Source organism: Hylobates moloch, unplaced genomic scaffold, assembly GCF_009828535.3.
Source record: "Hylobates moloch isolate HMO894 unplaced genomic scaffold, HMol_V3 SCAFFOLD_15, whole genome shotgun sequence".
Taxonomy (NCBI): Eukaryota; Metazoa; Chordata; class Mammalia; order Primates; family Hylobatidae; genus Hylobates; species Hylobates moloch.
The window spans coordinates 53,187,245-53,208,536 of NW_026652290.1; the positions used below are offsets into that span (position 1 = coordinate 53,187,245).

Here is a 21,292-nt window from a genome sequence, read left to right on the forward strand (position 1 = left end):
ATTTAAACACTTCCAAACTGCTGTTTCAAACAAATACACGCTCTTACAACAAGGACTAATAAATACTGATGACTCAGTATACAGGAGGAAAAAGAAATATTCTAAATCAGTGATTTACAATGAAGAGCAGTGAAAGGCAAGTCATTAACTGGTGGAACAAGGGTGGTGATAAGGAGGATATCCATCAGAATGAGAAAGTTATTAAGGAGAGGGTGTACTTTATGTGGCCAGAACAAGGCTGTAAGTCACCAGTTTGTGGAGACTTTGAAAAACAAGCTTTCATTCCCCTGATAATGCAAAACTGTATACATAGATTTTTTTGAACAAATACTTACTTGCCCCGACGCAGTTGTTTTTAAAAAGTATCAAAACACACAATGAAATTAAGTAACATTAAAAGGTTAAAATTTTACTATCGTGTTTATTTTGGAATAGGAAAATCTAACAAAAACAATGTAATTACTGTTCTGAAGTTCAGTTATTCGAGAGTCTTAAAACATTTTATAAAGAAGTGGTTTACTTAATTCAAACTGTTTATATGTGCAGTTACTCTAATATTCAGTAAATACTTAAATGAGAGTAAATAAAAAACAACAAACAAAACTCCTAGGTCAGGCTGAATCCAAAAAGAAAACTGTAACAAGCCCATATGTACACAAAATAAATATGCAGAATGAACTTTTCACTACATGTGAGCCATTACTATAAAATACAGCAATAAAATTCAGAAACTAAATACTATACAAAAGTGTCAGTAAACATAAAGCAACATACCTTTCTTTTTCTAATTCTGGGTCATGCTCAGTTTGCACCTGTAATATAATCAGCATTTTATTAGATGCTATTCCACTGGACTTGAAATATTTAACTATAAAAGCAATGTTTTTAGTTAAAATTTAAGCTCAAAAAAAAAAAAAACCTTAAAAATGTATCAAAGCAGCTAGTTTTCAGTGTCTACATTACTATCAGGTTCTAGAATTTTTTTCTAATTAAAGACCTCCAAATTAGGTCACACACAATAACTTATATTAATGAAAAATAAGTTTCCTTAATAATGATATAAATAAACTTTATTAACTTTAGAAGCCTGAAAATTCTATCTTTTCCCTAAACAATAAACGTGAAATATCAACATCTTCCTTGTGGAATTATTTTAAAAGACTTCTAAGAGAGATAAGCTGACTAAAAAAGTTTCCTATTCAAAATACCTAGAAATGCTGAACAAAATTGAACAATAATCCTTTTAAATATTTGTCTGATATCTGATAAATATTTTAAATATTTGTCTGATATCTGATAAATATTTTAAATATTTATCTGATATGTGGGTCCCAAGAAAGCAATATTGCCTTCTGCTGCTCCCAAAAAAGGGCAGCAATTAAAAATCAGTCCCTGTATGCCAAGCACTGTCCTAGGTACTTGGGATGCATCAGTGAACAAAATGGCAAAAATATCTGCCATTTAGAGCTTATACATACTAGAAGGAAGCCTTTTTTGAGAAATCATGCATTCTCTGGGTAGAAACCTTCTAGAAAGATTTTGTCAGACTAAAAACTGAAAACGGTACTTTAAGGAAATTCAGTGTGTCTAGAGAGGATTCCTGGCATAGGTGTTTGAGTCCAACAGTAAAGACTTCCTTTACTGGGATATCTGGTGATAAGTCTAGCTTATATCCTAACGATACTGCCCAAAACTAAAGATGACGGTTTTTAAGTCCCAATTACAGAGAGTGTTTACTAGCAGCTTTCCATTAAGGAGAAAACCTTATTAGAGAGAAAAAAAAAAAAAAAAAAAACCCTGTATGGTATCAGAGGAACTCTACATCAGATAAGAAGTAAGTTGGCCAACTTACTTCCTTATTCATAAAGGAATAACAGAAAAACAAATGCACAAAAGTGAACAAGGTAAGCTAAAGAAATTTCAGACAATTGAAATGCCTTTTAAAAAACTCAAAAGAACATCCTCAGAAAAATTCAAGAGAATATAGCATCTGTGAAATCAGTGCTGGTGTTATTTCCAGAAAAATAGAATATTAAAAATTGAAGGAAATAAATCAAAAAATAGTAACAGAAAAACTTCCCTGGGGCCAGGCGTGGTGGCTCATCCCTGTAATCCCAGCACTTTGGGAGGCTGAGGCAGGCGGATCACGAGGTCAGGAGTTCGAGACCAGCCTGGCCAGCATGGTGAACCCCATATCTCTAAAAATACAAAAAAAATTAGTGGGCATGGTAGCGCGTGCCTGTAGTCCCAGCTACTCAGGAGGCTGAGGCAGGAGAATTGCTTGAACTCGGCAGGTGGAGGCTGCAGTGAGCCGAGGTCATGCCACTGCACTCCAGGGAGGCTCCATCTCAACAAAAAAGGAAAAAAAAAAAGAAAAACTTCCTGCTCTAAAAGCAGGATGTAGGAAATGAGTCCCAAACCAAGAAAAAACCTTACGCACTGGACTAGCAATACCAACCCTCTCTTTAGAAATTCTTGAATCACCAAACATGTCCCTAAAGCCTTTGATCTGGTTCTTCTGTCTAAAAATCTCTTCTCCTTGAAATTTTCTTAGAGCTTGCTCTCTTCCATCAGGTCTCTCAAATAACTCTTCTGCTGAGGGACTATCACTGACCACTTTAAGATACACATTCCCCACATTAATCATTCTCTTTTTATCTCGATTTATTTATTCACAGTCTTTTTATTACTTTTATATCTGTTTATAGTCTATCTCCTCCACTAAAATATAATCCTAGAGGACTAGGACACTGAAACAATGTTCATCATGGTATTCTAATACCTAAAATAGTGTTAGCATAGAGAAAAGGAATTAGATAAATATTAGTTTAGGGCCAGGCACAGTGGCTCACACCTATAACTCCAACACTTTGGAAGGCCCAGGGTGGAGGAGCACTTCAGGCCAGAAGTTTGAGACCAGCCTGGGCAACACAATGAGACCCCATCTACACACACACACACACACACACACACACACACACACACAAATCAAAAATCAAATAAGATAAAGTTAGCCGGGCATGGTAGCATGCCCCTATAGTCTACTCTGGAGGCTGAAATGAGAGGATTGCTTAAGCCCAGGAGTTAAGGCTGCTGTGGGCCATGATTGAACCACGGCACTCCAGCCCAGGTGACAGAGTAAGACTTCGTCTTTAAAACAAACAAACAAACAGAAAAACAAACTCGTTTAAAGAATATATAAATCCTAAAACCTTTCAGAGGAACAAAATAGTTATGATCTAAATCAGCCTTCTCCTCGATAATACTGGATTCCGGATGCTAAAAACAATCAAAGGAAAAATAGCCTAAGCACAGAATTTTACATCTAGACAATCAATCAATGAAATACGTAAGAGCAAAATAAAGTCAGTTTCAAACATGCAGAATTTCAGAAAATGTACTGCCTCCACCACATACTTTCTGGGGTTAAAAAAAAATATTTGAGAATGTACTCTAGCCAACAGAAAAACAACCTGTGACGTGATAGAATCCAAGAAAAAGCAGACATAACTCAGAAAAACAATGAAAGAAAACCAAAGGTGTATAATTGGTCAACAAAGCAAATGACCATAAATTTAGAAAAGAGTCACAAGAATAGCCCTGAAAGGAGATTCCATTCAACAAATAGTAATTAAGTTACACAGATGATCACAGTAACATGAAGACTGTCATTTTTTCCCCCTTTCAACAAGATACAAACCCTAAACCATACAAGAAAATCATAATCTACCTACTCATGAAAATGAAAATGTGGCACCATTTTGAGAAATGACTGGGAATATAAGAAACTCACCTGTGAGTGTAGAGGCTATGGACACATATTACGTATTGCCTTCTTTATAAACCCATTCTCATTATTACTTAATTCTGCAGTAAGTATCTTCATAATCACAATATCAAAAATGCAGATACTAGTTTTCAGTATTTAGAATGGAGTGCTACATGCTTTGTATACAAGCTAACTATAGATATTGAAATAAAGGTCAAACATACTATACAAAGAAGTAACATTTCAGTCTAACAAAAACAGTAGGTGTTGAAGAGAGGATAATACAGAGTTGATTATTAACTCATTTTAAATAATAGTCAATTAAAAACTGTTATAAATAGGCCATATGTGTTATCCAGCTTAAGCTATACGAATAAGGTTCTGGGTAAGCGCTTAGGAAGTGAAGTACCAATTCAGGCAGAAGTTTATGTAAATTTTCACTTGTTTAATTTTCTTTTAACTCTAAGAATTTGGGACTATATTTCTGGGATAAAGATTTCTGTACAGTCAGTGTTTAATTTTGAACTTAGTTGAACATAACTAAATAATAGCTTGAAAAATATAAATGACAATTTTTTAAAAATGCATGTTCTGCTGAGGAATAGCTAAAAACTTTTACACATTTTTTTCTGAAATTATCAAGTGAAATGAGCCACTCATTTGTGCTTAAACTGGTACCTACCATAATACATTTATTTAAAGATACTCTAATTTAGATTTAGATGATGAAATTGCCTTTTTCTTTAGATAGTGCAAGATTTTTAACAGACTGACAAACAACACAAGGACACCAAATATAAGGTCCTATTATTTACCTCTGATATCAGCATACAATGGAATAGAAGGAGAAAATACCTGAGTTTGAATTTAATGCTTTCAAAGGTGAACTATTCATAGCTTTCCTACATGTACTACTGTGTAAGCCAAGAACCTGTGAAATCTTATTTCTTAACATAAAAACAGTTTATAATAAATGTAACTGAAACAAAAAGAAGAACAAACAAACTTCTTTCTACCCAGAGGAAGCCAAAATGGATTCAAAGTAGCTGCATTCTGGAGACAATCATGTTACATACAAAGAGTCACTGTACACAAAAATGTAGATACCTTCATGTCAACAATAAGTATTCAAATGCATATATGTTACATTGTTGAAAATTTCTTTATTCTCATTTAGACAAATTTATACTGCTTTATAAACTATGAAAATTGGAACACTCATTGCAAAACAAATTGTAAAAATCATCTCTAAACACAGAAACAGTTTGACTACTGCCTGAGAATGACCTTTATGTTCTCTGTATTTTCTAAAATCACAAAAGCTGAAGCAAGAGAAATCTTACCTCTGGTAAGTCTATCTTTGGAGATAATGAGCAGGTCAATATATGGTCACCAATGTTTTGTGGATTTTGTTTCAGAAAGCTGTACATTGACTGAGCAGATTCAGGACTATCTAACTGAAGAATTGCCTTTGGAGAAGATTAAAAAGTTATGAATAGTTCTTTAAAAAAATTAAAATTAGAATAACTACATAATCCAACAATTCCACTTTTTAGTATATACCTAAAAGGAATGAAAGCCGATACTTGAACATGTATTTGTACACCCATGTTCACATAAGCATTATTCACAACAGACCAAAGGGAGAAGCAACCCAACTGTCCATCAATGGATGAGTGGATATAAAAATGTGTTACATGCATAAAACAGAATTATTACTCAGCTTTAAAAATGAAGAAAAATCTGACACATGCTGCAACATGGATGAACCTTAGAGACATTATGCTAAGTGACATGAGCCAGTCACAAAAAAGCAAATATAATTCCACACACGAGGTAACTAAATTTATAAAAACAGAAATAATGGTTGATAAGGGCTGAATTAATGGCGAGTTATTGCCAAAAGGATAGAAAGCTTCAGTTTGAGAAGATAAAAAGTTCTGCAAATGGATGATGGTGATGGTTGCACAATGTGAAGGTGCTTAATACCACTGAACAAACAAACATGATTAAAATGTTAAATTTATGTCTTACAAACGGTAAAATTTGTGTATTTTACTACAATAAAAATGTTTTTGTTTTAAAAGTTTGGAATATATTCTTCTTTCAGGTTTCAGATATGTGATTACAAAGGTAAGGTTAATCCTTATTTAAAGGAAACAAGAGAAAACAATCCTTAAAATGTTGTAAAGGCAAGGCAAAACTGAAGAGAATGATAGGTATTTTTTTAAATAGAGGATTAAAAATGTTTACAAGAAAGGTTCAGAATTCCTATGTGCCATCTGTGCCCCACCTTCCATTCTTTGTCACACTATTTATCATATTCCATTCTATGCTCTATTTATCAGAAGCATATCAAATAAATTATTACCTAGTTGTTGGTTAATTAAGTGCTCTTTATGAATATTCTCCACTTTTATGTAAAACCCTGCCTTTCTAGGTAATATATGGCTGATAAAAATTTAATTTTAATGAACATATAGCTGAAATACATATTAAATACAGAAGGCATACCAAATGTAAATAAATGAATAATTTGTGGTTCTTTAAGAGGCCAAATCATGAAAGTAAGGAATGATTATTTTTGAGACAGGGTCTCACTATGTTACCCAGGCTGGAGTGTGGTGGCGTGAACACAGCTCACTACAGCCTCCAACTCCTGGGCTCAAACCATTCTCCTCCCTCAGCCTCCCAGGTAGCTGGGACCACAGGCACACGTCACCATGCCCAGCTAATTTTTAAACTTTTTGTAGAAATGACATCCCACTGTGTTGCCCAGGCTGGTCTCAAACTCCTGGGCTCAGGTAATCCCCTCACCTCAGCCTCCGAAAGTGCTGGGATTACAGGTGTTAGCCACTGCATGCAGCAATTATTTTATCTGTATCTCTCTCTTTCCATATAAACAAACAAATAGACCTAACTCAGGTGTTTCATAGCTGGAAGGGACTTAAAGAAACATTGGGTAATACCCCTTTCATTTTACAAATAAGTGTAAACCAACTTAGCCAAGACCACAAAGATAGTTAAGATCAGAGCCAAAGGAACTCAGGTCTAAACTTCCCAGTAAGATAATGCTGTCTGCACTATATTACCTTTCCCCCTTGTGTAAGTCTTATTTTTCCTTAAAAACTAGGAGTTCTGAAAAAAGAGAGGTCATCTCTTCTTTCTCGGCCCAGTCCAGAATAAAATATTCTGGTTTATCATAATTCTGCGAAGTGGTTGAGTAATATTTATAGGTGCTTCAGATCAGAAGCTGAGTTAGAAGTTGCAGATTGTCAGAATACAGGGTTATTATATATTCTTTATAGAATGTATAGCTAAATTATGAGGGAACTTGTTACCTTGTTTTTATTACTTATGAATACATGGTGATCCACTTTTCCAAACTGAAGTCCAACACAAAGTACACACTGAAGTCCATCTTCCAGTAAATTATCAAGATGTACAAATCGATCATAAATTGTATCTATGTTTGCCTGTAGTTTTTTTTTTAAGAGACAGCACAGAAAAAACCACAGCTGAAGCAACAAACGGTAAAACAGATTAACATTAACTTTATTACAGGGGTCAGATGATGTTCTCTCCCAAGAGTAAGAAAATGACTACATGGGGGAAGATAGTGAGGTCTTAATTTTACATACGAGTAAATCAGTAAAACGACGTACTAAAATGGGAAGTATAATATTTCTACTATCAACATAATGTTTACCCAAAACATCCTCAGACAAGATATTGACCTATTAGACCACTTAGCATGCACTCCAGTACCTGAAAAAATTTTTCGCATCAAGGACTACAAGAAACCTTTATTTTTTTATTTTTACCAAGAAGACCCATCTGACATCTCCATCACCTCTATATCTTAAAATTAGTTCTAAAGTTTTAATTCCTAAAAGGCAAACAAGTAAAACAATGTTTCCATCAATTAAATAAGTATACAAAAGCATTTAAATGCAAAACTTACCTCTGGGTCATTTTCTTTTACCAAGGTTATAAATATAGCTTCCTAAAAAGCCAAAATAGATAAAGGTTGACAGTATAAGCTCTTTCTCATACAAATACTTACTTAGTTAAGATTTATAACATGACAATCTATACAAATATGCATTACAAAGTATTTTATAAAATTAAGAAGCAGCAAGATTTACATTATTTCCAAAAATCTTTCTCTCTTAAACAAGCCTCATTCTAACCCATACAATTTAATTCTTCTTATTCCCCTAAGAACATAAAAGACTAATAAGATAGTACCATTTAGGAAAGACATTCAAATTCACATAAGGAATAAAGAGATTTAATTTAGACAACAGGAAGAGAATTCAAATTACAAAAGAAAAGTTAACTAAGCAAAGTAGGAGATGAGAAAGAACAGAAATGCAGGCAAATAAAACAGCACAGAGCATAAAGGCAGATTTGATGCTACTGAATTATGAAGAGACCAAGAACATCAGGAAACAAGGATATCAAAGCAGGCAGAGGACAACTAATGGAAGGCTTTGTGTGCGGCAAAGGAACTTGGACTTTATAAGACTGAGGATCCTAAACTCTTTTCTTGTTGATACTACTGACGTGTATAAAACAATCTCGCCAATTACATCACAATAGAGTGATTCTTAATGAAAGACGTTTTTACATTACACGCATTTCTACCTGCCTCTAGAGAGGATGTAATATTTCTACCTCAGGTAATGCATACAATATTTCTACCTCATGCTTCTCAGCAGTTGACAGTAAATGTTTATAGGCCACACAGAGGCACTGAAGGGTGTGTGCATGCGATAAAAGCTGAGAACTCAAACGAGTTTTATAAAACCGAAGGTAGCATGTATGTACAAGAGACAATTACTTTTGTGCATACAAAAGGTCCAGGAGGAGGTCTATTTGTTTTAGAGACTAGGTCTCCCTCTGTCACCCAGGCTGAAGTTCAGTGGTAAAATCACAGCTCAGTGCTGCCTCGAACTCCTAGGCTCAAGGGATCCTCCCACCTCAGCATCCTGAGGAGCTGGGACCACGGGCGTGTGCCTTCAGGCCCAGCTAATTATTTTAAGTTTTGTAGGCATGGGGTCTCACTTTGTTGCCCAGGCTGGTCTTGGGTCCTCAAGTCCTGGGCTCACACAATCCTCCCACCTCAGCCTCTCAAAGTGCTGGGATCACCAGCGTGAGCCACCATACCTGGACCAGTAAGAGTTTTTAAGAGATAAAGCAATGGTATACGGGATAAGGAAGAGGGAACAAGCTCACTGAGTTAAACAAGATTTATAAGGAACTAAATTTAAGAAATGAGAGAAAAAAATTAAAGATAATTTCCAGAATTCTACTTTAGATGACAGATAATGGCAGAAAGATAAGAGAGAAACCCGTCTTTAGACAAAATTCAACCTTTTTTCCATCCCAACATACATGAAGAATAGGATTCCCTCACTATGAAAGTAACTCTCAAACAGTGGGATGGGTGACTGGGTGATTGTTGGTGGGACAGGAAGAAGCTTTCTCAGTGTCTGTGAGAAAAATGTGACCCAAAGTGGAAAACTAGAAAACATAACAGACTGTAACACATCCGATTTAAAAACTTAGTAAGAACTAGTAAAAATGGTGGTCTGATTTACCTCATCTTTTATATTCATGTTTTCAGGAGCCATACTAATTGAGAGTTGATTTCCATCCATCAATACTGGGAAGCAGGTATAAAATTTTACCATAGACTCAGCAGCTTTTCTATTTATTTCTATATATGCCTTTTAAAATAGAAATTACGGTAACAAAAAATCTTATGTTACTTTTTCTCAAAAACAGACTTACAAGTATAAACAAACTACTTCAAATGTTAAGTGAACTGAACAACTTAGTAAATATTTTTAAGATAAAAAATGCAGTCCTCAGAAAATCGAGGCCCAAAGACTATTACAACCATAAGCAAGAAAGAAAGAATGAATAAACTTACTATACTAAGGCAAACTAAAGAGAGAAAAAAGAAGAGACATTCTAGCCACTGACATTAAGAAAAATCTTATTCAACACTGTATCCTTAGTACCTAGAGCAGTATCTGGCATGTAGCAGATATAGTTCTAATCAATATTAGTGTTTCTTGAGTAAATAAATTTATTGATAAAATATGAGAAATATGAGAAATGAAAGAACCAAAGAAACGTGTAATAATTGTGAAGTCATTTTTCATTTTGTTATTTTCATAGGTGTAAAACTGTAGCTCCACACATTTTGGTTTTAATTTTCACACCTTGGTAAGTAAAGAGGTTGAAACTTCTTCCATATATTTGATAGTTAATGAGGTAGAAAGCTGTATGTTTACTTATAGTTGTAAGCCTATTTGAAATGAATTATCTCTTAAGGTTGTTTATTTATTTATTGTAGTTTTAATAAGTTACAGCATAATGTAGACGTGAATCCCGTTCCCTTTTTTAAACAAATATTCTTAGTTTTTAAATTTTCATTTTAATTTGTTAATTTTGATTTCATAAATGTTTAAAGTATTTTCATTAAGTCTCCAAATATTTTAATAATTTTACTCAACTCCACTCAAAACTGGGCAGATAACTTAGGTTTAAAGTTCAACCACTGTACACAATGCAATGGGTTTTAGTATATTTACTGAGCTCTGCGATCATTCAAATAATCTACTTTTAACATAATGTGAAATTACACATAACTCACCTGTACTCATTCTCTTCTACCATCTTCTCAAGCACACTGGCTCCGAGTGCCTCAAAACATATATCCTATTCTACTTTCAAAGATCTCTAGTGACTACCAACTCCTTTCTATCGTAAGAACACTTCTTCCCACTATTCTAATGGTGTTATTTCCATGATTTAAACTATTTCCTGAAATCTCGCTCAATTAAACATACTTCCTACAAGTTGATTATTAACATACATTTTAATGTGTTGTTTTAAAAATACAAAGCCAGCACATGCTTATAGAAAATTTAGAACATAAAGATAAACCTAGATTGTTTTAAGTACTGATGACATCATTAGTCTGAGTCTGAAAATGGTTACTTCCCATTTGAGTATCACTGATAAAAGAGCAGAAAGAGTATGAAATACAAGCAGAAGAATGATCTACAAAATCTTATAAATATAGCTTCCTAAAAAGCCAAAATAGATAAAGGTTGCTGGTATAAGCTCTTTCTCATATATATACTTATGTATTAAACATACTAAAGATATAAAACATTTCCTATTATTAAACATATTAACATAACATAGTAAAGATATATTTATTAAACATATTGAAGATATAAAACGTTTCCTATTAAACTAAAATTTTGAGTAAAACTTTGACATATTAGAAAGCCATTTGTCCCCATCATTAAAACTAGGTCTCATTACAACAATACTAAAATACAGGACATCTGTGTTTTATATTTTAAAATCCCTTAGCTTGAAAGTTTACTTTGAGATACTGCTTTTAAACCCTTTCTTTTTAGTTTTGTAAATTTAAGTTTTTCAAAGCATGCTTGCAGAGGATATGAACAGCTATTAATCAACTCTTACCTTTTTATGAGATGATAAAATCAAGATATCCTTTAAACCACCAAATGGTTTTGCTAAGTCATAAACTTCTTCTACAGAATATCCTTTATTAGGCAAATTAGAGATAAGCATCACACACATTTCTTCTGTTTCCTTCAAAACAAATTTTTAAAACCTGTTATTAAAATTCTTTGTTTTATATTTACTTAAGTTTATACTGTATATCATGTTATGTTACTGTATCATTGCATTTAATAGTGAGGAAAGTCTGATAAATTCAAGAGGCTGGTCTGAACCTCAAATTAAAAAGAAAAGCAAAAAAGTTTGCAAATTTACACTCTTCAAGAGCACAGACTAATTGTAGTTATACCATCTCTCATCTAGTCCAGGTCTGCTGGACTCTTTTTCACCCACTGTTTTTTTTTTTTTTTTTTTGAGAGTCTTGCTCTGTTGCCCAGGCTGGAGTGCAGTGGTGCAACCTCGGCTCACTGCAAGCTCTGTCTCCCAGGTTCAAGTGATTCTTGTGTCTCAGCCACCCAAGCAGCTGTCACCCACTGTTTTAAAACACAAGTTCATTTGTTTCTGGCTACAACTGCTTCCTTTCATATACTGTCGCCATCCCAGTGCCTTGTGATAATATCCCCAGACTCCAAATCAGTGTGTATCCTTTTATCTTCCTGAATAAGATAATCACTTTTAGGCAATACATAATAAAAAAGCTCCTGAGAATCTTTACCCCACAACCCAATCCTTAACGCAATTAAGCACTTTGTTTTCTGCCGTCCCTTCTCTCAGATCCATTTTATTCTTCAAGGTAACTCTCTCATCAATGCCAATTACTCCTTTCATGGTTATTGGGGAAATTTCTAAAGATGATGTGCTATAGTCAACTTGGCAAGTTTTGATTTCTAGGGGGAAAAAAGGCAGGAAGTTACAATCTTCATAAACCATTTTAGTGTGACTTTACACTAAATTGGTGCTCTAAAATACTCTTCCTAAAATAAGACTTTACTACTTAGTTACTACTTGAAGAATGGATCTACTAGACAAAAATAAACTTATGCTCAACACCTGAAGGATCTAAAAATCTACACCAGCAAAATATAAATGATTGTAATGTATTCGTAATAACAGATATAAACACAAGAAAACAATATATTAAGTGAACTTTACGTCCTTTAAATAAAACTGCAAACTCCACTTGCTTCCCCAAAAATGCAAACAACTGGTATTCTAACCATTAACATATCTCCCATTTACCTCTAAGGAAAAAACAGACTTCACAAAATTCTACTGATTCTAATTTAACCAACTACTGTCTACCCAAAACCCATTTTGGCATAACATGTTGTTCTCAATGAAAAGTAATCTTCAAAAAACATGTACATTTGTTGATTATCTGTTCCTAATTTTTGTGACTTAGTCTGCACCTCGGGGTTTTTGAGCTAAAATCACATTTTTTTCTCTTTTCCTTTTTAAAATTCATGTTTTAAAAGTCACAAATGACTGGAATTTCTCACATGCTAAATACCGTGAATTTTTTACCTGGGTTTTTAAGAAAAATATCTTTTGTTAAAATGTCTTGAGCTTTAAAGAAATAAATAAAATATGAAAACTGACCTTAACTGGTTCATTTTCTGTGGCCTCCAAAGCAGCATCTTAATACAAAATAAAATTAAAAACGATGCAGACATACTTATCAAGATCCCACTTTATTCCACAATAGATTAAACAGTAGCTACATGAAAACGTGTAATACAACAAAAGTCTAGAGAATTAGTACAAAATAACTACAAAAGTGACATTGGCTTTTAAAAAACATACTTAAATTTCATTCTTCCTGACATCAAAATTTCAGATTAAGAGATAAAGACATGAATCATAATATTCTTAATTTCACTTAGGTATGGCATTGGTAATTAAAATAAGTAAAGAACAAAATTAAATTTCTATTGACCTACCAGAAATAGCTTCTTTAGCACAGTTTTCAGTGGCTTTGACTTCAACACTGGTCTTTATTTCAGAGTTTTCTGCATGAAATAGTCTGCTTTTATAGTCTAGTAAAACACTAATATAATTAAACTAATGAATCTAAATAGGAACTTAAGCTAGTTTGACATTTCAAGTCTCCTTAGGCTGACCTGACATAAGCCAAATACCTCTCTTTGAAAAACAAAAGACAGCAATCCCCGCTTTGATAATTTTTAGGCAGAATTTCAAAATATACCTTAAAGATGATCTAAAGAAAATAAATGGACCCATAGAGGGAAACAACACACACTGGGGCCTATTGGAAGGTGGAGGATGGGAGGAGGGAGAGGATCAGGAAAAATAACTAATAGGTCCTAGGCTTAATACCTGGATGATGAAATAACCTGTACAATAAACCCCCATGACACATGTTTACCTATGTAAGAAACCTGCACATGCACCCCCGAACTTAAAAAGTCAAAGAAAAGAAAAGAAAACAAAGCACTGAATGACCACATTTCAAGCTTACCTGGTACAGTCACAGGTTTGTTAGAGTCTTTGTTTTTGACATTCCCAGTCTTTTTGGCTTCTAGAGACTTCTTTCCACCAGATTTTGCTTGTAAAAGTACAGTCAGCCATTATTCTAAAGGTCTGTTAAATCATTTAGCATGTTTCACACTAATGTATTAGTAAATTAGTTTGACTTTATCACAAAAGCAGCTCTTTTCCAAATAGTCATTATTTCTATTTATTTTCAGTACCTCTTTCCCAATAAGATTAAAAGCAAATTTAAATCAAGATACAACTTTTTGGTGATGCCATCAAATGAGCCACATGTTTAACCTTCATGTGGCAGACCAACATCATAATCACACACACACAAAAATAATACTGTGTAATTTCTGCAAAGATTCTTTAGAATTTGTCTATTAGGAAAGATACTACTAAAAAGATTTCTCTAGTTGCAAGGTGCTAAATTTATTTTAAATAGTGTTCCATTTCTTTATGGAAAAAAAAATGAATTCTCCTAACATACTTTTTAAAAGTAACAAGCATCTAAGAAATTGTACAAACTGGAGATGGCAATATGAATTGACAACTCTAAAAAAACGAGGGAAACAGAGATTAAACCATTCATGGAGGGAAACGACAGAGCAACCTGTGATTACAAAGCTGTCAAAAATGTACAGTTATATAGCTGTATATATATGTGATTGTTTACATGCACAAAAATGTATCTGCCTATCTGCCAAAGACAAAATTCCAACAAAATGGCTCAGGTTTTAAATATCAAGGAAATATCTACTAAACTCTTCAAGTATTAGATGCTAACAATTATTATACGAATTTAAAACGTGAATAAAGAATAAACAATAAAATCTCTCCTCCCCAATAGTCTTACCTGTTTTGATTGAAGCTTTATTACCTTTAGCAGCTACTGTTACCACAGATTTTACAGAACTTGCTGATTTCCCTAAATCACAAAAGATGCAGTCAAAACTGGTTTACTTAACCTCACAGAGAAAAAGATGTAAGAACAATAGGCTATATTTTATTCAAAACATAAAATGCTATCATCTTTGGGAACATAGGCCATTTTCTAAATCTAGCAATGATGATAATTTCTTCAGAAAAAAGAAATCACTGAAATAAGATATTTACCTCCCTACTGGGGTATAGGTCAAACATCCCTAATCTGAAAATCCAAAATCTGAAATGTTCCAAAACCTGAAACCCCGAGTGCTGCTGACATGACACCACAAGAGGGAAATTCCCAGGTAAGTACTTAAAAAAAACTGTTTCATGCACACAATTATTTAAAACACTGTATAAAATTGCCTTCAGGCTATGTATATAAAGTGTATATGAAACATAAATGAATTTCACGTTTAGACTTGGCTCCCATCCCCCAGATATTTCATTATATATATATGCAAATATTCCGAAATCTGAAAAAAATCCAAAATCTTAAAACACTTCTGCTCCCAACCATTTTGGATAAGGGATACTCAACCTGTACTTAAAATAGCATTCGTGCAAGTTAAATAAATTTCTGAATGTGTGGATCAACTAGAAGCAAAATTACTAATTCCAAGGACATAAAAACAATCCCATACTTTCAGCAGTTCCAAAAGCAGTTAAACCTAGATCCTCCCAACCCATGCTTCCATGGCTCCTAATTGATTAAAAAGCATTCAAGAACACTTGTATCATGGTCAGGTCATAGAAAGATTGTTTTGACTCATTCCTACAGTTTCCTAGCTGTACAGGACTATTTAAATTGCTCTGACCATTATTTGTACCTACATTATCTATTACTACGGTCTATTTTCCAAGATGGTTCTGTTTATAAAGATGTGATCATCAAAGTGTTGCAGAAAATCGTCAGAGAGCCCAAACCCTTTCCACCATTCAGAGAGCAACAGGAGATTTAACTTCGAAATTAGGATTCATAACAACTAGCGAGAATGGATGAGGAAAAAGCCCAAGATCAAAAATCAATAGATCTAAATTGAATTCCAATTTATATTAAGAAGCTTTGGGGCACGAACAGATTTGTGTACACATTTCCCTATACATAAGGGTGGTGATTGCCAAAATTACCTAACAGGAACGTTATGAGAATAGAATCATACTTTTTAAAATCATACAAAAAGCATTCATTGACATCTACAAAAATCAACTGAAACAGTTTACAAATCCATCCTTCACAGTCAAGACAGTCCATAATCTTTGCTCAAAAAGAGCAATACAAATCCTTACAGCTTGTCACCTAACTTGTCATTCACGACTTTTGCCACACTGCAGTAAACTGAGCCTCAGTGAGCCCTTAAGATATTTCTTTCACTATCCCTATGTTATTATCACAAGTCACTTCTATCTGGGAACTGGGACTTAAGGAAAAAATTAAAAATAGCTGGCATTAATTTCCAACAAGTAAAGGGGTAGCCATCAGCTTAATCCCAGTCTACCACATCCCCAATGACTCCCATACACTTGGTATCAAAGCAACATCAAAGTGTTAGCAAAATAAATGCAGCTTCAAGACAAGTTTCCTAGCCACCCATAACCCACTCAAATTACTGCTTCTAAGAAACTACTATATGAAAATTCTGGATCTGCCACTAATAATGATTTTTGCCAGTTCCAGGCTGTTTCCTTTCCTTTTTAGTATTATATGAAAGATTATTTGTTTATTTATTTGAGACAGAATCTCACTCTGTCCCCCAGGCTGGAGTGCAGTGGCAAGATCTCAGCTCACTGCAACTTCCACCTCCCGGGTTCAAGCGATTCTCCTGCCCCAGCCTTCCTAGTAGCTGAGATTACAGGCGTGCACCACTGGTGCCTGGCTAATTTTTTTGTATTTTCAGTAGAGACAGAATTTCACCTTGTTGGCCAAGGTGGACTCCTTGACTTCAAGTGACCCACCCTCTTCGGCCTCCCAAAGTGATGGGATTATAGGCATGAGCCACCATGCCTGGCTTGAAAGATAATTTAATACATTGATCTCTATCCACTTAAAGAGATGACCCTGAATTAATCAGGATTTAGCAGAAATAGGAGAAAAACTGGAAAGGATTATGCCAGGGAAAAGAGAAAAAAACTTAATAATCACCTAAAATCCCACTATAGCTCACAAAAATTACAAGGGATCATATTTATTAAACTATTGTATAAAAGAAAGGAAGAAGAGAGACTTCAATAAGAGAAAGAAGAAAATATGTGATACTCATCATGAGAAATTTCTCCAGTTAAATTATTTCAATAATTACTATAGAAGCATTATCTAGTACATATCATTTCTCAAAACTGTTAATGATTATAAATCTCAAAGATTAGCATGCATTCAATACAGACTATGTCATGTGAAATCCAAGACTACTACCATACGATTTTAAAATACATTAAAGTTTTAACTAATAGTCTAGAATCCTAATTTAAAAAACATACCTGCAGATTTGTTTACTTTGGCTACAGATGCCTTGGCTTGTCCAGTTTTGGCTAAAATAACAAGAAAAACATTTAAGTACTACATTACAAATAACATCATTTGGATTTAGTTAAAAGTCAACCTAGCAATAATTTCCAAAGAACCCTGCAAGAAACATCCCTATACTCATCTTTGTGTGTCCATGGAATTACTATGGGGGCAAATTCTTAGATATGGACTTGATGTGTCAAAAGGCATACAGATTTAAATTTTAACAAGTAACATTAGACTGACCTTCAGAAAGGCTGAACCGATTAATATTCCCAACAACAGTACATAAGCATAGGAACTATTCCCCATTTCCAAACACATACAATATATCAAGTCAAAATCCTGCCAAGTCCGACCCGCAGACTCAGGCCAAGCGACGGATGAAAAAAGTACACAGACACAGGTATTTTGCATTGATTGCGGCTAGGGGACTGCTCAGCCTTAGAGACACCAAAGAGAGAATGCAGCCCTGATAAGCTGGAGCCGCTTGTATTTATTCAGTACAGATTTAATGACAAAAGCCTGGAGCCAATACAATCTGTAGGTAATTGTCACCCCCACCGCCTTGGGAGCAGTCCTGCACACGATAGGATGATCAAAGGTCTGCAAAAGTAAATAAACTCGTCTACATAAATTCCTTTACACTCCTTTGTTACCTACTTCTTGCCCTTAGCATCAGGGTAAGAGAATTTAGCTGCCTTCAGCCTTTATTCTCTCCCGAAGCTTTGCAAAACCTCCCAGACTTCCAAGAAGGTTTGCGTCTCTCCTTATAACTTCTCCCACCACCCTGACTAATCTCCTACATCTCCCCCTTTTCTGTTTTTTGAATCAGGTTTTGTTGATTGAAGAGTACAGATGTGTGCAGCAGCAGGTTTGTCAGGCGTAGCGATTACTGCTCGTATTCCCGCTTTTCATCCTAGAATTAGTAAATAACGTAAGATAAACATGAGTATAATTAGTAATATTTTTTTCCAATCAAGGAGTGAGGGTCTATCCAGGAGAGATGTTCTTGCACATCCTTCCATATAACTGTTTGTTGGGCATGTAGATCTATGGCGTTTAGGGATTCTAGAATTTTAGTTTTAAGTTGCTTTACGTCTGCTGTTAAATTATCATGTAAGGTCACCCAGAGGTGTTGTTTCACCTCATCCCAACTATGTATTGATTGGTTCCATGGTAGAGAGGTGACACAGATATGCTTATGCTCCCAGTCATAGTTTAATTGCTGTCAGAATGCCAGTGCATCTTGTCACTCCCCTATATGTTCCAAGGCAGCCTTGAGGGCTTGCAGATGTGCAAGAACCTTTTGATTTGTACCCTGCTATAAGAGAAGTTCATTACACACATTTCTGGCCAACTTATCTACAAAAGCAGCTATTTGTACTGATTCAGTAATAGATGCTACAGCAACACTAGCAGTTGCTAGGATAACTATGGCTGAGACTATAAAGGCTGTAAGAGTAACTATGAATCTTTGGTGTCTGACCTGGGACAGGGCATGTCCTAAGGCGGCAAGAGCAAAGGAACCTTGCCAGTCATGTGTCAAATTCACTGGTAGGAATGCCTCAGATTGTCTCCTTAATACCATAACACTGGTAATATTTAAATTAGATATATTGTAATTAGTGATACATGAGGTGAAGCAAGCCTGTCCTTGCACTCAGGTCACAAACATGGAGTTTTGAGGTGTAATGGAAATACTGGTTCCCATAAGAAAAACATATGGATGGGTAGGGCAAATCAGGTACTGATCTGTGTGATTATGCATAAAGGTGCTAAGATGTCCCAGATGCCGTGTGTCTTGGGGTGGCAAGGACTCTACGTGGGGTCTGGGATATCCCAACCCCCCTTCGGCCCAAATCATAGGGGAACGGACATGGCTATGAAACTATGATTGGTGCCACAATGGATGCAAACATCAGTATGGTCACCCTGTAAATGACCGTGGGGGCTCCAGTCTAAGATGTTAAATTGCCTAACTGGAGACTAACAGCTTGTCCCCCCATGACAGACCTCCCAGCCAAAGTGGAATCCATTACTTTCCTGGCTTTGTTCTTTAGCACAGGGAAGAATGCTGGGGAAAGTGGCACTGATTGCCTTGCCCACTTTGAAACTACTAGCAACCAAGAATGTTAACGCATTTCCTTTGCCATGATGTAGCCGTAATTGTGTTTGGGCAGGTACATAGTAAGGGTTAGAACTTTTAAAACTTACACACGGTGGGAAGATAGTGGAGTGATATGCTAGTGTTACCTGGCACCTTAGTCCAATGTGTGCCATTAATAAGGGACCCTACTAGAGGTAAGTCAATCCCTCCTAGCCAAGCAGTTACGTTATTAGAGGCTGGGAAGGGGGTGTCTGTCCAGGTAACAGGGCGTAAGAAAGGTGGATCTAACAGACGAGCCAATAGAGTGTAGCCGGTACGGGTTGCAGGGAAAGCGAGAGCATAAAAAGGATCCTATGTGAGTTGCAACTTACACCAGAGAGCAGAGCAAGGAACAAACTATCTGGAGTGAATGGTTTCTGTGTCTGGAGCAGGATTTGCTCAGCCTTGTAAGTTGTCTTCTTCAGCATCCCCCAGGTAATGTCCGGGGCTTGTGTCGTCTGAGGAAGCTGTGTTGTCTGGAGCTGCGGGTCCTGCAGGGTCGTTTCCTTCACTTCTGGTACTGTGTTGGATCCTAGCCATGCCATGGTATGGTCTGATGCATCGTGCTGGAATCCAAAGAGGGCCTGAGAGGGGTGTGAACATAAGCATATCATCTTCCTCACATTAGCAATTCATTTGGACCACACCATACATTACTATTTACATCTTTTCATAAAACTGCGAGTTTTATGTCTTGAGAGGTTTTAGCAAAGTGCTTTTCTATAGTTGATTGAAATTTATCACTTAAATTTTAGAAATTAAGGGTAAATTACACTTGTGCTAGTAGTGTTGCAGGGTCCTTACTAATTTTCCCCCTTTTTTGTTTTCTGAGCATATTTTTAAGGGTGGAGTGGGCACGTTCTACTATGGCCTGTCAGTTATACGGGATGCCTGTGGAATGTTGGACACTCCATGTGTGACAAAATTGTTGAAAATGTGAGCTGGCATAGGCCAGATTATTATCAGTTTTAATTTTTGTGGGCCACCCCATAAACACAGAAGTTAAAAGATGTTTAATGATATATCGGGTGGACTCTCCAGGAAGAGCATGTGCGCTAATTAGGTAGGAACTGGTATCAACGGATACATGTACATATCTTAGTTTTCCAAATTTAGGGACGTGTGTAACATCTGTTGCTATAGTTTCAGTTATAAGGTTCTATCAGTTATAAGGTTCTAGTCCTCCAAGGTTAACACCTGTTGAAGGAAGGGATGTGCCTGTGAGCTGGCAATCTAGGCATTGCAGGATAATTTGTTTAGCCAGTCTTTGGGTAAGCTGCTATTGTTAAATTTCTCTAATTTTGGTGGAAAAATCGATGCAACTGGGTGGCTTGGTCAAGCAATGACGTCATAACCTGCAGGTCTGCTTGATCACTGCCGTAAGCCAGTGGGCAAGGCAGTGAGCTGTGTGCTCGAATATGTGTGATAAAACTGACTGTGTATGTTGATCCAGCAAATGCTGAAGTCCAAGAAAAGGTGCACACAGGGTGGGCTCGAGAGTGGACTTAACGAGGGCGGTCTCAAGGTTTTGCAACAAATAAATAGAGTCACTAACAATGTTAATGGGCTGAACGGAATAGGTTTCTAGGGCCAGTATTAGGGCTCCAACCTCAGCTCCCTGAGCGGTAGTAAATCCAGATCAAGTGAGGGAATTATGTGGTTTCCACCAAATAGCTGCTTTTCCATTTTTACCAGAGCCATCAGTAAAAAGCATTAAAGCATTAGGTATGAGGGAGTGAACTACTTTTGCTGGCAAAACTACAGGAGTATGAGATAAGAACTGAAATAGTTTGTCAGCAGGAAGGGCATGTTTTATATGGCCTGCATAATCAGAGTGCTAATTGAAGATCTAGAGATGGAGCAAGACTGCTTCGAATTCTACTCAAGAAAATTCTTATGACATCAGGGTCATAACCTAGCAACAGATTGC

General features: G+C 35.6%; 1 protein-coding gene across 3 annotated transcripts in view; it reads right to left on the reverse strand.

Moving 5' to 3' along the window:
• ZNF638 (zinc finger protein 638) overlaps positions 1-21,292 on the reverse strand; it is a 98,049-nt gene that overhangs the window by 15,652 nt on the left and 61,105 nt on the right. For all 3 annotated transcript variants that reach the window (XM_032178386.2, XM_032178387.2, XM_058428927.1), the window contains 11 exons: positions 17,186-17,236; positions 14,637-14,708; positions 13,764-13,850; positions 13,225-13,293; positions 12,884-12,921; positions 11,285-11,416; positions 9,376-9,504; positions 7,734-7,775; positions 7,111-7,245; positions 5,113-5,238; positions 775-812 (listed from right to left, as the gene is read on the reverse strand). In XM_032178386.2, coding sequence (XP_032034277.1) covers positions 775-812; positions 5,113-5,238; positions 7,111-7,245; positions 7,734-7,775; positions 9,376-9,504; positions 11,285-11,416; positions 12,884-12,921; positions 13,225-13,293; positions 13,764-13,850; positions 14,637-14,708; positions 17,186-17,236 — 919 coding nt within the window. The remainder of the gene's footprint in view (positions 1-774; positions 813-5,112; positions 5,239-7,110; positions 7,246-7,733; positions 7,776-9,375; positions 9,505-11,284; positions 11,417-12,883; positions 12,922-13,224; positions 13,294-13,763; positions 13,851-14,636; positions 14,709-17,185; positions 17,237-21,292) is intronic.